The sequence below is a fragment of the Emydura macquarii genome, unplaced genomic scaffold (assembly GCF_026122565.2).
Source record: "Emydura macquarii macquarii isolate MOO-44397 ecotype Brisbane River unplaced genomic scaffold, CSIRO-AGI_Emac_v2 contig_968, whole genome shotgun sequence".
Lineage (NCBI taxonomy): Eukaryota > Metazoa > Chordata > Testudines > Chelidae > Emydura > Emydura macquarii.
In genome coordinates, this window is record NW_027131105.1 from 4,093,560 (window position 1) to 4,110,892 (window position 17,333).

The 17,333-nt window shown below is 38.8% G+C and overlaps 1 protein-coding gene across 1 annotated transcript in view; it reads right to left on the reverse strand.

The window, feature by feature from the left end:
- Positions 1-1,057: 1,057 nt before the first annotated feature.
- FAM120A (family with sequence similarity 120 member A) overlaps positions 1,058-17,333 on the reverse strand; it is a 92,012-nt gene continuing 75,736 nt past the window's right edge. The window contains exons 15-18 of the mRNA XM_067543823.1: positions 16,281-16,418; positions 14,612-14,753; positions 6,358-6,454; positions 1,058-2,956 (exon numbers count right to left, since the gene is read on the reverse strand). Of these exons, the coding sequence (XP_067399924.1) occupies positions 2,645-2,956; positions 6,358-6,454; positions 14,612-14,753; positions 16,281-16,418 (689 nt within the window). The 3' untranslated portion in view covers positions 1,058-2,644. The remainder of the gene's footprint in view (positions 2,957-6,357; positions 6,455-14,611; positions 14,754-16,280; positions 16,419-17,333) is intronic.

Genomic DNA, 17,333 nt, shown 5'->3' on the forward strand with positions numbered 1-17,333 from the left:
AGAAGCAGCAGCCACTGTCTATGCTGGAAAGTTGTAGTGGTATGAACTAAGGAGTCAATATACAGTTATACCTGTAAAACCCTATGTGGACGTTCTTATTCCAGAATTAGAGTGCCTTTTTTGGGTTAGTTTATGTTGCTTTGGCAAGGGGTTTAAGTTAAACCAAGGCGAGTCTCTCATTCTAAAATAGGAGTAGTTGCACAAGGAGTTATAGTGATATAACTATACTGATATAACTGGAAATATTTCTTGTGTAGCCGAGTCCTAACAAGCACTGGGGAATATCTTGGGCACTGCTGTCACCCTAACACTGTACTGGCAGTGGCTGCTGCTAATCATGAGACTCTCAATAAGGCAAAAACCACAAGTAGTAAGGCATCCTGAAGATCAAGGAACCCAAATCAGTTCTGAAGGCTGAGAACAGGGATTATGTTTGCCAGAGAAGCCACATAGAATTTATTTTCCTTAGGTATTTGTTCAATTTGCAGAGAACCAGAACAGGGCACTGATCAGAAATTTCTTTGAGGAATAAAAACTTTTCCTCGGGAAGATTCTAGCTCCTGAAATTCTGCTTTTTGATGTTTCACCCCTTTTTTGCGAATACAAAAATATGGTAGTTTCTGAAGTAACCACAACAATAATTGTTTTGTTTTTCAATTGTATTATTTACTGCGTTCTTTTATTCTCTCTGCCAAAAGGGCCATGAATTGCAGGTCTTGATGACTAACCTTATGTCATATTTCACAGAAATCAAATTTCAAATTTCAGACCAATTTTATTTTTCTAGCTGCTCTCAAGAATTAAGTTGAACACTTGCAACTTATTAACCAGGTCATGAAACCTGTGTTGTCCTACAAAATGAACAGGACTGCGCATTGTTCTCATTAAGGGCAACAATCCCCTACATAGGAATGATAACAAAATGCTTTGTTTCCTGTTTCTACCTGTTAGTAAGAGATCATGTCATTCACTAACTCAATCAGCTTATTTGTGCACATGAAAACTTATTCACTGTATATTCAATTAAGGATCTATGTGACAATAAAAAAGGCATACATTATTTTATACTAAAAGAATAAAGATTTTTATTAAGCATTGTAAGTTGCATTCAATAGCCTTCAAATACACCACACCACAATCCATCTACAACCAATCAAACCCAACAGTAGTTCATTCTTGCACAATCCATGAGTTGGGGCAGAACTCCCTTCAACTTACATTAAGATACCTACTTAGCTCTTGCGGGCAGGGAATGGGGAATTACACCTCATTTCTGATCACTAATGTGTGATGAAGAGCATCAGGAGAATTATATGAAAACGAATATAAAGAAATGATTCTGATTTTGAAGTACATTAAGTTTGGAAACACTAACAAAAACATCAAAATGATACAGGTATATTCGCTTATACTAAATTCTTGATGGGAAAGTTCTCAAGAACAAGCCATTTGTTTCCTGCTACAGAAGGGGGTATTTTTTGAAGATCAAAGCTTTTTTTGTTTTTTTTGTTTTTCACAGAATTTCATATTTGCTAATATGAAGGCATAAAACAGCAACAGAGAACAATAATGCATACAGCAATGAGTACACCAGGGTAACGTTGATATTCAAAAAACGGCTAGATAATTTTTTTTTTTTAAGTTTTAGAATAAATGCAACAGAGGTCAATAATCACAAAATTTTAAGGTTAGAGCAAGATCAGTCAATGACTAAACATAGTTAACATCTTTTATAGGACTATTACTGATTATTAGCTTTTTGTTTTGCAAATGGGCACAGTACTTGTAAGAATGGAAGAAAGAGGACAATAACATGCATAATATTAACTACACACTTTAAAAATTATGAACCATGCAGAAGTTTAGCTCAAATAGTAGTACTAATGGTCTACGTCTGATTCAAAACCACATAGTTCATTGATCACGGATGCATGGTATTAGTCACAAAAAGTTTCAGAACACATTGTGTTTATTTTGAAAGGTCATTTGTATCTTCTATGATTTCAAGTTTATCTCCATTTAACTTCCTTGTAAAGTATGTATGATGTATATTTAAAATCAGCAGAACTGCAATATTACTCTAATTTTTAGTTTCGATAGTTTGCACATTTTAAACACAAAAAAACCCACATCAACAGTGATGAAATTTAAGAAAGAAAAACTGTGGTTGTGCCTTTTTCCCCCATAATCATGAAATCAAAGCCTTAAGGAAGCTTTATTGTGACACAGTAATGCAAAATCAAATATAATGGCATACATATGGTGCCAAGTACTAAAAATTATAGTTTAAGCTATATATACTTAAAGACTGCCAAAATTTGTTTTCCTTATATTTCAAGAAACAAAACTACAAGCTTTTGTCATAACCAGTTTAAACTTTATGTATACTTCATTTTAAGTGCGGGAGTCAAATGCTCTTCATTCTCTTTCTTTTTTGTTTTATTGTAGCATTTTGACTACAACTGGTTAAAACTAAAAATGTGTTGTTTAAATCTCTGACATCAAAGAGGGATCCGAATTTCCAAAGTCCTCATTTTTCTCTTACGGAAAGGAAAAAATGTACGTAACTGTAGGCTCTCTTTCTCTCCAGATATTCCTAATCCTGACCCTTCCCAACATCCTTCACCCTCTATAAAAAATAAGTTTACTCTTCTTTTTTTAAGACAGCAGCCTCAAGAGTATCATCTTTATGGCAAACACTGTCTGCATTTAGTGCATTTAAGTGAGGATTTGTATTGCACATTTTAGAGTCATTACTCAAGGCACTTTCAGACTGGTTGGAACCCCTGACGTCTCCTGTATTCCCATTCATCTGGGAAGCTGGCTTCTCCTCATTCACTACTCCATTTTCAGCCAGGGATCCATCTGAAGACATAATTGAGGATTTAGATTCCTCGGATTTTGACTTAAGTTCTTTGGCCACTTCTTCTGCTGAAGCAGCATAAGGAGGTTTGCCCTATTTTAAAAAAAGAGAATATATTATTAAAGAAGCTACTACTGTATATTTGTAACTGTTTATCTTGACAATATTTCTGATAACGTGAAAACAGACAGACAGACAGAAGTACTACCTGTTAACTATGAATATTCCAAACATGATCTACTGGTTGCAAGAGCTGGCATGCAGTACTAAATCCCCAGATTAGTACTGATTTAAAGACTGAACATATGAACCTGCAGACATGACATTTACCCCAGTGGGGAAGGGCTGTACAAGATCAAAGTATCCAATGCCAATTTCACCTCTGGGGAAGAACAATGAAAAATCTATCTGGGCTTCCCGTCTTATGCAGTAAAGAAACAGATATTTTATTTTTTTTAAATTAACCAGTCACAAAATTGGCTTTTTATGACCAAGAACCAAAAATGGCAGAGCTGGCTACCACAATTATGATTACCATCATTCAAAGAATTTCAGTCCTTAAAGGAAAATTAATGTGAACACGTTTTAGCTCAGCCCAGTTGCTCTTTGCCCCAGGTGAAATAAATGTATAATTAAGTAAACAAGAGTCAGGAAATGCTAAAATTAAGATTCAGAACACAACCTTAACTCTGCATCCTTGTTTACATGCAATGTAGTCTAATGATATGATTACATACTACTTCTCAAACACAAATATAAAATATTTTAACAAAGATGTGACTAGTGTCATGTAATACCATGTACTATGCATATGTAAGGGAGAATCCATGAAAATGACTTACATGCAATACTCAAAACACATACTACAGATGAAAAAGAGCCATAAAGCTAATCTTGAAAATGTAAACTTACAGGATTTTAAAATTAAAACTACAACATTTAACTTTTCAATAGCTGCAGTAATAAATCTTACAATTCCAAAACCCAACAATTAAGATTGCTAAGTGACAACCTATCACATTATTTACAAATACTGAACACTTAGGGTTTGTCTACACGAACATTTAGTTCATGGCAAGCTGGAGCATAACTCTACCCCGCCCCAGCTTGCCAGGCATGAAGTGTTCTTGTGGACCCAGCTAAAGAACACCAGCAGTCCCCTATCTTCCCCCTCAGTGTTCTTGGATACAGGAATAGATTAAAGCAAAAAAGCAAATAAATTAATATGTTAAAGACATGGTATAAGTCATACAGCATCCAATTTCACAACAATCTTAACTCTGACCCATGGACAATATATTTCTGAATTGCTGCAGTTTTTTGGTTTTGGTAAAATATTTAAATTGCTGTTCCTTAATATTAGTGTTGCATGTGGCTAGCTAGGAGTGTATAATATCAATACGAAGTGAATGTATGTATGTTATGTAGACCTGCATTTGAGGCTGATCAATGCTGTGTCACCAACGTTCACACACTCTTTTTATGTTTCCTATTCAGATTGTTTTGTGCTGTGCTGATAATTTGAGATTACTGAAGAAAGCACAGCATTTATTTTGAATCAGAGTTAGTGTTATCTTGTGACAAAATATATATTTCTTTATACGTCATAAGAAAGTGTTCATTATAGACCAGCTCTTTGTCCCCTCCACTCCTGCTGAATAGCATCTTACTTTACTAATGGTCTGAATGAGGTTACCCCTCTTTGAGGGGTAAGGTGCTACTTATTGTGGGTACTTTCTCTGCCTTGTGCTGACTAGCTGTTTGCGCCAACCTTCCCCCTTCTCCCTCAGTCGTCACATCTCAATTTTACTTCACCCCTGCCCCTCTTACCCTCTTCTCCCCTGCCCTGTTCCTATCCCCTCCTTGCTTTTGCTTTTCATTTAGCTGAACTCCTCCTAACTAAACCTATCCCTCAAAAAAAAAGACTGTGGAACTAACATGACATTTGCAGCCATCACATTATTCACTCTGCTTGTGTATTCTACACTTTTCCCCACCCCGTGTCTGTCTTGTCTATTTAGACTGTAAGGTCTTCGGGGTGGGGACCATCTGCTACTGTATTTGTAAGATGTCTAGCATAATGCTGCCCTATTCTTGGTTAGCCCTTATGTACTACCATAATAAACATGATTAATTATAAACAAGGATATCAGAATCTGGCCCTATATCACCAGTGGAAGATTTACGATTTTCATTTCCTTGCTTTTAAGTGCTGTTTCATAACCAAGGACTGAAATACTTAGGAGACTGGTCAACCCTCTCAATCCCAAAGATATTCCCTGTGAAAGAGATTTATGACACTAGCAAACTTGGACTGCAGCTGCATGTGCTATACTGGTTCTATGGGCAAACATAGGCCCTCCGTTTCCAGGCCTGTAAATCCAGTACAGAACTCCAGCAGAATATTTTAAATTGGGGTGCTGGGAATGAGAATTAAAGCATTAAAATACAGAAAATTAACATGCAGACATCACACACACTGAAATTTAGATCAACGTCCATAGAAGTTGACAAGATGTATTCACTACAAAGACGTAAATAGAACAAGCTTGAATTATTTACATCTAGAAAACATTGAATGTTACTTGAATTTAAGAGTTTCCTCATTACGCACAAGAAAGTACTCCTCTAGCTGTTAGCATCCCACCCCTCCAACTCCTATATGCTACTATCCATGAGATACGATGCAAAGTCGTGTGGTAAGTTTATCATGTACTTTCGTCCACCACATCTGCTAACTGCCCACTAATCCATCTCCCCTGGGACTCTAACTTTCAAAACTGCTAAGCAGCTGGAATGAAAGATTGAGCAAAAATGGGGGCAATTTGAAGCCGAAAAAATTGGCATTAAATGTATAACACCAATTTGCTTCAGTTGCCTGGTTTCAAAGAACCATGGAAACGTTAGAAGCGATGATTTATGGACTCTTTGTACCATTGCCGAAAGATGTGACTGCATGTTCACCTAGGACAGAGGGTGTTCTATAATTTCCTATGCGTGTTTACAGTGACTCTCTTCTAGAGGCAAAATCCTAGCATTGCCTAAAGGGATTGGGGGACCAGAATGAAAGCAAACAAAATATGGGGGATTTTGCGGTTGGGCGGGGTCAGGGGATATAAAATATCAATTTGCTTCAACTTCACACAGTATTTCTCTTTAGTGTTGCTCACTGATTTCAATTCAGGCCCCATATACCCCCCTTCAGCTAATCAGGATTGTCCACATATTCTTCATAGCAGGGTGCATTTTTCTCCTCTAATCAGATAACCAAAGCTTGCTTCTGCATGAGATGGAACAACACTGGGTGAACTGTCATCGCTGTACACACTGCTTATTATTTCAGTGACTAGGAGATACCACAGTAGCTGCCGGAAGCACTCTATCCTGTCCTTCTCCCAAGAGCTTTCATCGTCAATTCTTGCTGGCCTAGAGAGCCTGTGACCACCCTAGCCTGTAAACTAGAGTTATGGAAGTAAATCACACCACTTTATTACCTGAATTGCTCCCTGGTTTTTATAACCTCTCCCATAGTACCTTCCACCTCTTCCAAATGTTCTTATCACTGGCGTGGAAATAACTCCTCTAGGACGCCTATGTGTATTAAAGAAAAACAAACAACAAATGCATTTAAACTTTGTTTAAAAATACCTTAAACTAAATAGAATAAAGAGTTCTTGTAATGCTATCTAATTACTATAGAAAAGTTTCACACTCCGCCGCCTGCATCCCAAGAAACAACCTGATCCTAAAATCATTCCGAATTTTTACTACTTATGAGTGTAAAGTCGATGATTTATGTTTCTAAAATCTTGTTTTCCTAGCAATAAAATGGCTATTTCACCATTTCACTTCAAAATAAGCAATGAAGAAGTACTTTCAAGCTCTGTGGAAATTCTTTAAATTCTTATCAAGTTATCCTTAAAATTCCTTTAAAATGCATATAAAATTTTCAGTCAGTGGTTAGCATATACACCAAAAGCCTGGCAAAGGACAGAGTCAATCTTAACTATTTATTTATATTCATAAGACCATTCTTTCTATTTAATAATACTTCACACCCACAATGTGCAACTCAGGAGAATTCAGATAAAAGTATGATTCAACAACACAAAGCTGATGTAATATTGAAGTTGGTCAGTGATTTAAGTGCTTATGAAAGAGAAGGAGTGGCTTGAACCTTGTGAAAGCTTATCAACACAGTTCTGCTACACTTTCTTAATTATGACATAGTTTTGGGGTGCTCTTGAGCAGAGCTCCAATCATACCAAATCATACAGCAGGGTTTCAATTTATCTAAATGAGGATTAGACGAGACCCACACAGATTTTCATTTGCCCTTCATTACCAATTTTGAACCCAGTTTTCTAGGGGTGAAAGACCCACGACTCCCCAAAAATATGCTTTAAAGTAAGCAATTACATAGAGAAACCTTAATGTACTCTACCACGATATCAGGGACTTTTTTCCTTTTATTTATAAAATAGTTTTCATTTTCAGTATTGGAAACTAACAGCAACAGGCTACTCCTGACTTTACTCCAAGCATGTAGATCAAACCAAGGGGGCCAGAGCCTTAGTTCTCCTAGCACAGAACAGGAATGAGAAATAGGATTGCCTGGTGCTGATCAGGTCCAAAGGAGTAACTTAGAATCATACGGTTAGAAGGGATTGCAAGGGTCATCTAGCACAACAGTTCCCAACCTGGGGTGCACAACCCCTTTGGGGGGTGCCAAAGATTACAGGGGGTCCGTGAAGTTTCATTAATATTGAGGTCATTTAGTTCTTCGAGCCCTGCATCGGCTGAAGCAGAGAAGCAGCCCCCTCCTCCCAAGCCGTGTGGGCGCCCAGCCAGCATGAAGAAGCAGCCCCCACAAGGAAGCAGCAGCCCCGAGCTCCACACTGGCTGTAGCAGATGAGCAACCCCGGCCAGTCCGCCAGCACCCACCACCTCCATTATCCTCCGTCCATGAGGAACGGGAAGAGGCAGGGCCACGAGGCGTGTGATGGCGGCTGAGCCAGAGAAGGCTCAGCTTCTTACTCAGGTAACAGTAATTTGTTATTATCATTATATGTGTTTATAGAGGTTATATGTATTTATGGCCAGTGGGGGGGAGGAAGTGGGGGGAGGTAGTGGGATAGGCACGTGTTTTAACTAGTGGGGCTTTCACTCAAAAAGGCTGGGGCCACTGATCTAGCCCCTGCCAAGATGCAGGATTTGTGGAGTCTAAATCATCCAAGACACATGGCTATCCAGCTGGAAAACCTCCAGCGAAGGAGCTGCCACAACCTCCCTTGGAGGTTAGAGCAGTCTCAGGGCTGTTCTATGCTGTGCTGGTTACCCCAGCCCCCACTGAGCCATTCCAGAAACTGGTGATTTCTGCAGTTCGTGACCCATGCCTCCTTTTCTGCATAGCTGTCTCTAATGCAACCTGAAGATTCCCCTATGCCAGGAGAGTCTCCAAGTAGCTGATTTTGCTAGCTTTAAGGCTGCTTTGTGCTGCCAGAGTAGAACAAAGCAGGAGCCAAGTTCTGGTCCAATGTTTCCACTTATTCCACTCCTAGAATTTATCATCTTTTCTGTGTTACGTCTATTTTAGATTGAATCACCTCAAGTACCAACCTCAGTCTTTGTATGCACACCCTCAATGCAATAAGTAGTAGTAAATGGAATTAGAAGGAAACAAAGATGAAATGGATACTTTACACATCTGACTACTCATTGTAATCTGGTATGCATTTTTCAATTTACAAAAATAAGACAGAGCCATCCCATTAACTAATTTCATTTAGGATTAGGTGACTGTGCCCTCTAAGTAGTTGAAAAATAGGTTTTTACAATTCAGATTCACATCTCACTGGATACTGAAGGATCAAAGTTAATCAATGTCTGCTGGTCACACTTAATGGTATGGAGAAGACTGAAGATCAGTGGATTGCTTAGAGAAGACATTTGAGAATTAAGTTACATGGAGTCAAGACAGAACAATGAAGGTAAGCCTCACTTGATCTGCTCTCTGTTAAGACAGAGATGAAAAAGTGAGCTGGATGAAGTGACAAAGGATGGACAATGGTGTCCCTGTTTCCAGTTTTCAGTAGAGAATAACTCTTTCCTCTTTGGTAGCAAATTAAGTCCACAGATGAAATCTTCAATCATTCAAATGCCTGTTTTGAGAGGACTCTGACACAAGGGTGTATTTCCTGTCAGCCCTTTATGCGGACTGCCACTTTCTGGTGAATGACATTTTTTCCCCCTCTGAATGATCCATTTTTAGTAGCTCCAGATACAGACAGGTTAGTTTACATTATGATTTGGCTGGAGTAGAGCAGATTTGGCACTGCAAAGAATTTCGGCTTTTGGAGGTGGTAACAAATCTCCCAAACTAAAATGCCTACCCAACATAGCATCTTTGAAGTAGGGAAGCCTGGAAAGATTTTATCTTCTCTCTGGCAAGCTACCACTGGAGCATCTCTCTACATCTCTTTTCCATTTAGGTATTGCTGGGAACGATTACATACTTGCAGCAATTCGATTGCTCCCAGACACAGCGTGATCCCTATTTAGGATGTCAGTTTAGCATCTTGATTATAGGGTTCCAGGTGCAAGAGACTGTACATTTGCTTGTTCTAGTATCCAGAAAATGGAAGGGCTCCTCTCCAATGCAAATGAGCGAAGTGAATTACTTAAGACGAGCAGAAGAAACAGTGGATATGTGAGGGTGCCTTCAAAGAAGTAATGGTAATGCCCTAGCAACTACATATCATCATTATATGCATAGATGTTCTGATCTTGGACTCCTCCCCCTTTGACAGTGGCAATATACAATCGTCAGAACCCTTCCCTGTTGTAATCAGAAGTACTATATTTAGCTTAAATCAGAGGCGTTGAACTTACTCTATGGAGAAGGCCAGATTCCCCTTTTAATTAATGCACATGCATGAGTGTAGACCTGGCTTGACATGAGTAACTGGATATAGTGAGGCCTCATTTCTTGGGAGACAGATTAGGGAGGTAAATAGATCAGCAGGCTGGAAACAGAATGTCTGTGCTAATTAAGACAGGCAAATGAGTCAATAAACTAAGAGATGGAATGCCTGCACCAGCCAAGAAAAGGGGAAACATCCAGGGAACCATTTACAATGGACAAGATAAGTCTGCAATTTAAGGTGATGGAAAGAATAAATCGTACATGGACAGAGCATGTATAGGGATTGGTTCCTACAAGGTAACCCAGCCAATCCTAAAACGTGATGCAATGTAAGTAAATGCAACAGAATATGTAAAAGTATATAAAACAGGGGTGGGGAACCTCCGGCCCGTGGGCCGGAGAAAGAATTTGATCCGGCTCGCGGGCGGGCGGGAAGTGCGCGCCGCCGAAACCCTGCCGCCAAAACCCTGCCGCCGTCTGCCCATTTTCGGCGGCGGGTGGAGTCCGGAGGCGGTTACTGCCCCACAGAACCCTGCGGACACTGCAAAACCGCACCGCCGAAAAGGCGGAAACGGCGGCAGCATTTCGGCGGCGAGCACCGCCCCACACGTAACTGTGCCGCCGCCGAATCCCCCCCCTGCCGCCGAATCCCCGCCCGCCGCCAGGGCCACCATCAGGCCCTTGGCAACAAAAAGGTTCACCATCAGGCCCTTGGCAACAAAAAGGTTCCCCACCCCTGATATAAAAGAAGGTGGTTTTGTGTGTAACTCTGGATGTATGGTACGCCCTATACCCATCCCATATTCTTGAGTCTGATCAACTCAGTGTTGCTTGGCTGCATGCTAAATAAAAATACCTAACTGACAATATATGGAGTTAAACGGCATTCTTGGGAAGCAGACTTGAAAGAGGTCTTGGAGGAAACTCCAACAAATAGTGGTGCTTGAGTTGGATGCCATTTGTCTGGAGCAGGTAAAGTAACCTCAGCGACAAGCCTGAAGTAAATGCAAAATCCCTACGTTTGGAATAGGTTAAATACACACCCCTTACTCTAAGGGTCACTATCTAATAAAAAGGGAAATGGCATTAAAAGGGTTTAAATATTAAGTATGAAATTAAGTCATTGTGTTCTAATAACAACGTGTAATATTAAAAATACATGCTATACAAAGCAAAAGCAGCCTTATGTGATACAGCAAAAACAACAAGAGTCCTGTAGCACTTTAAAGACTAACAAATTTAATTTCTGCAGGCAAAAGCTTTCGTAACTTCATCTGACTAAGAGGGTTACAGCCCACAAAAGCTTATGCCTGCAGAAATTAAATTTGTTAGTTTTTAAAGTGCTAGAGGACTATCGTTGCTTTTGCTATATACAGACTAACACGACTACCCCTCTGGAACTTATGTGATACAGAGCATGAAAACTTGCCCTCAACACCAAAAAAAGTTAAAAATTTGATACAGAAAAGGTGACAGCAAAAGGTGCATGGTAAAATAATTAACAATGATCCAATGCCATAAAGCTAATTGTGAAACTACTGCAACCCACAAAATGTGAAAAAATGGTTTTTCCTCCTCAAATACTGCCACAAAGCAATGCAAGGTCAGAAAAGCCCCAAACATGTAGTGTTGTTTGCACCTCGGGGACTTATATATGCAGGTGTAAATGTAAACTCTTACAGACAAGGTTGCCATCATTTGGGTTCACTCTGGGGACTCAGTCTCCAAATTGTACAGTACGGTTGAAATGCTGGAGTGTTGGTAAAGTAAAAACCTCATATGCTGGTAATAACTATGGTGTAACAGCAGAAATGAACCGCTTCTGGTATGAACCTAGGGAATTCTATTTTAATTGGACTAGGTTCTGTTTCCCACCTATATTTCTTGAAGTAATAAATGAAAAAAAAATATATTTGGTATCAGTTTTTAATAACGTAATTAAAATAAAAACAAAGTTAAAATTACAAAAGGATGCTTTAAAGGCAGAGCAAGCTTATAATGTAAAATTACACCTTGGTAGGCTATGCCATAGAAGGTATGTTTGCACCCCTAGTTCATACTTAAAGCCTAGTATTAATGATAGTTCAAATAATTACAACTACTCTGGTCTTAATAATGTGTTGCTGTGTAATAAACTTACAAAAAAGCACAAAAAACCCAGGAATATAATGCAAATAAAACAAATAGTAATATAAAGAAGAAAAGCAAAAGCAGTGGAATTTAGGCGTGGCTTGACATGAGTAATTGGACATAGATGAGGCCTTATTTCTTGGGAGACAGGATTAGGGAGGTAAATAGATCAGCAGGCTGGAAACAGAATGTCTGTTCTAAAATAGGTAAATGGGTCAGTAAGCTAAGAAACAGAATGTCTGTATTAGCCCAGAAAAGGGGGAACACCCAGGAAACCATTTACAATGGACAAGATAAGTCTGGAACGTAAGATGAGGTAAAAAGTAAGTCATGCATGGACAGAGCATGGTGTGCAGTGATTGGTTCCTACAAAATAACCCAACCAATCTCAAAATGTGATGCAATGCATAGTAAATGCAATGTAATGTGTAAATGTATATAAGGAAGAGTTTCTGTGTAACTTTGGATGTGTGGTACTTTCTATACCCACTCCTTAAGTTTGAGTCTAATCAAGTCACCATCACTTTGCTGCACGCCAGATAAAAATACCTAAAGCAGGAGTAGTCAATAAGCCACTGTGGGCCAAATCTGGACTGCCAGATGCTTTTGAATGGACTCTGAAATCTTTTTATTTACTTATTATAATTATTATTGTTATTTTTTATTATTTTCTCTGGAGTCTGGACCTTGACCAAGAAATTTGGACAGTGACAAAATAACTGACTACCCCTGAGCTAAAGTGTCAAAACCTGGTGTTGAACTGAGTTCTTGGGAAGCCATGTGGAAAGAGGTGTCCAAGGAAGATAAAAAACTGTGAGATAAATTTATATCTACATACTATTCTCATTTCAAAGCTCAACTCCCACTGAAGTCCACCAGATTGTTTGTACAAAGAAGCAACACAGAATACATCTTTATATATAGCTAAGTCCTCTCCCTTTAGCACCACTATTATTTCTGCCCTTTATTTTTCTTCCTTTCCTATCCTCTTTTCTGTTTATTTCCTTCTTCCTTGTCCCCGTCTTTTTTCTGATCTTCCCTCCCTGCAGCAACTTCCAATTCTTTCTCAAACTACTCAAGGGCTTCACTGCCACCCTATTCTGGCCAATAAAATGATCAGCAATGAAACAGTCGATGACAATAAAGAGTTAGCATTGAGCTTTACAGTTTATATTTCAACTAGATTAATGGGGGGAGGGGAAGTCATGTCTCCCAGACTTATTGTTTCAGGATGCCTGCAGACCCAGGAAGACATGGCTGCATTTACGTTCACTTCACATTTGAGGAGCTATTTTCAAACCCTGAGGGGCTAGAAACTTTTTTTTTTTTTTTTTTTTAAATGAAAGCTTAGATTTTGCATGATCTAGTAGTATCATGCAGGCCACATAAACATACCAAGAGAGACCAGATGAGGCCTACATGCCAGGCATTTGTAAATGGTGGGGAAGAAGTTAATAAATAAGAGATACATTAACACACCTATTTTATTCCACTCCTTTGAAGCTATATCTGATTGCAAATAATTATAGATACAAAAAATATATTAATTTCCTGTTAACTTTTGGGATTTAAAGTATTTATGCAGTGCCTAGCACAATGGAGTTAAAATCCCTATTAAGTTTGCTAAATGCTACGTAACACAAATAATGATAATAAATCTCTGGGAACAAATATCAGCTTCTAAAAAAATCAATTCATATCTTTATTTGGCAACGGTTCTGGTTTTCAGAACTGCTGAGTATCCATAGCACCAGCTGAAATCAATAGGAGCTGACGGTGCTTAATGTCCTTTTAACCTAGTTTTTTTGCATGTAATTTTCCTCATCACCGTAGTATCTGGGCATCATTACACCTTTAAAACTCCACATTGAGGTATTCCCTCCCCCACCAGCGCTTTATCATCATCAAGAAAAAAATTTAAAATGCAGGGATGGGTTTGGTTGGCACAAATGTGTTCCTTATGTTCTTGCAACTGAAATGCTATTGAGTCATATCCTGCTACAGGACCAGTGAAACATACGTAGTTAGATTCAGAATGAGGTATTTTTGTGCAAAGAAATGTTTTAATTTATCTGAATTACAGAGAAACAACACCTTAAAATTAACATACAAGTGCTCTTGAACTCCTGAATAAGGGCATTACTGTCACCTAGTCCACTACACATGCAAGTCAGAAAGAAATGTAAGCATAATATTTTATGCAACCTCTGCTGTCACCTGGATTCTCTAGTGTAGTGGTTCTCAACCAGGGATACATGTACCCTCGGAGGTATGCAGAGATCTTCCAGGGGGTACATGAACTCATCTGGATATTTGCCTAATTTTACCACAGACTACATTAAAAAGCACTAGCAAAGTCAGTACAAACTAAAATTTCATACAGACCCGTGACTTATTTATACTGCTCTATCTACTATACACTGAAATGTAAGTATTCCAATTGATTTTATATTTATAATGGTAAAAATGAGAGAGTAAGCAATTTTTTAAGTAATAGTGTGCTGTGACACTTTTGTATTTTTATGTCTGATTTTGTAAGCAAGTAGTTTTTAAGTGAGGTGAAAACTGGGGGTACACAAGACAAATCAGACTCCTGAAAGAGGTATAGCAGTCTGGGAAGGTTGAGAGCCACTGCTCTAACGCATCAAATTATTGCATTTTGTTAAGAACAGTTTCTATGGTATTGCACTTACCCTCTTGCTGGTCCTCCAACAGAAACTACCTGTAGAGGAAATGGCCCTCTACCCCCACGTCCACGTCTGCTTCCAGCCCAATGGCCAACAACAGTGCCAGCTATTTCAAGTTTCCCTCCCTGAGAAGGAATAGGTTGGACTCCTGCACATAAACGCAAAACCAAAAATTGTTCTTTACTATCATTAAATTGAAGTTATTAATGAATAGCAAAAATAGGCTCTGTCAATCTTCATTATACAAAGAGATTCCTTTTCTGATACTGTGAAACTAATTTCCATGATGTGGCTGTTTAAAGAAATTGTAGCTAAAATTTGAGTCTAGAAGCCCTTTATTCAATTAAATGAATCATGAATTAAAAATAAATATGCTTATGTGACTACTTCAGTTTCAGTCATTTGAAATAATGTTTAGATTGATACTAAGAGTCTGAAGGGAAATTTTACAAAATATGTCAGGTTTGTTTGTTTTTTTTAAACAAAGTGGTAGCATGAAAGTAACTAAGAAGGAATTATTTTTATATTCAATTATCCTACATTTACTATTGTACTTTCATCAGCATGATGCACAAGAAAGGTCATTAAAATTACTAAAGCTGGACTATGTTATAGAAATAGTATTTTAGTTGACAATTTTAAACACTATTTTACCCTCCTTTTTTAGAGACAGGAGCAAAAATCAGAATATCCAAACAGGGAATATCAGTACTACTGACATTCAAAATTTGCTTTTTTATACCTGTCTAGTAGTGTCCTTAAAAATTAATGCTAGATCAGAGCATAATATATTTCCAGAAATCAAAGTAAGCACAATAGAGCTAGATGTTACTCTAAGACTGTCAGCAATGAAAGGGTTAACAATTATGGGATTTATGAAGATGTAGTTAGTTTTCAAAGGTTAATACACTTTAAAACTACAGCATTGGTTAATGCAGACAGTTCATGCTTCTCTTTGCTATTCTTTCAGCTTTAATTGTGTACTGTTTACACTGGCAAGGTTATTTTTGCAATAGAGTGTTAGAAATATTTGCTTGTTTTTTTAAACAGAAGCTTAGATGCTAGAGAATACAGCTACATATATGGGAAACTTGTAGCTCAAGTAAGTAACTGGAATTCATGGATTTCTACTGTCCCCCTTTACCAAAGAGAAAAACCATGGACAAAGAAATCTAAACATTTAACTTAAGCCTGAAATCCAAACTTTGACATGAGGCACCAATGAAGGATGGATTAGCAGTAACACAAATATAAGAACTTCTACTGTGTCACTTTTTCAAGATGCCTTATTGCTCTCCAATTTTAGGAAATCTTTAACATGTCCAAGCAAAGCGGAGCTTGTTATAACACACCCTAACATTCTGAAGCACAAAAGGCAGAACACTTTTACTTAAATGTTAAAGCATTTTTGTATTTAAATAAGAATGTTATGCTAACGTAACAGGCAGATTGGCACCGAGACCAGTTTGCCATAGGGACCTAGGGAAAAGATTCCAGTAGAGTACAGCAGGCAGTGAGGGATTTCACAGTAACCCGAGAAGGTTCTAGAAGAGTGATTGCTGGAGACAGTTAGACAGACAGGAAAACTGGCAGCCAGTGGAAAGCCTGAGACCAGACTGTGAAGTGAAAGAAGCTGTTGCCAGAAGCTCTAAGAAAAGGGGTTTGGTATAATTACCGCCCTGAAACTTGCTAGTCCTGTTGTTGTCATTGCCAGAGAAGGCTCCGGAGTGTCCTGCTGCTGCTGCCACCCGGAAGGCCCGGTAAGCGCCTGTTGCTACTGTTTCCCCATAAGGGCCTCCAAAGCCACAGACTCCTGTTAGACCCAGGGTAAAGAAAGACAGGGGAAAAGCTGTCAGGGGGCCGGGTATATGGGAATTCCCTGAAACATAAGCTGTTGCCATGTTCCTTTTAGCATCACAGTGACTACCACCATTCAACATCTAAGGCAGGAGAAAGCCTGCTGGTTTAGCAGACAGTGGGACATGGGAGCCCCACTGCCCAGCCAGATCAGAGGCTGATGAAATGCAGGAGCAACTCACCACCAATTAGAGGGCCCTATCCAAAGTAATTGTAACCTTGGCCTATGTGTCTCTGAGCCACTAAGTGTAACCCTTGATTTGGGTAGGAAACATACTTGTGAATCTGGAGATCTGAAGCTCCAGGGCGTAAGTGGTGTTGACATGCTTACAAGTTTTGAGGCAATAAGCCTTCATGATTGCATTTGCCACACCAAAAAAACCCACCACCTATTAATCTTCCCAACTGTTCAATATAAATTTATACATAGCCCTTTGAGTGTGGGGTTACTGCTACGAGGAAGGGAATCGAATCCAGAATGGCATGATCATTCAGTGATCTCCTGTGCTTACTCTAGGACGTGCCTCTGATTAAATGAAAGTACCAAAATTAATTTTTTTTAAAGGGGGTAAAGGAGGTTATTCTTGTGTTCAGCCCCAACAACTGCCCTGTTCCCTTCTTAAATTAAGACATTCATTCATACTCTACATTTATGAATGTGAACATTTTAAAGTTAGTCGGTCTTATCAGTTGTACTTTTCCTATACTCTTATGCTGATTTATTCCTCTATTTTCCTCCACATACAAACATTCCTCCAAGGCATTTTGCATGGGCACAACTACTTACAATCTTGATAGAAACAAATGGTATTACTACAGGCTCCTCGGTTACTTGGGCACAACTAATAAAAATGATACTTCCAGCAACAGA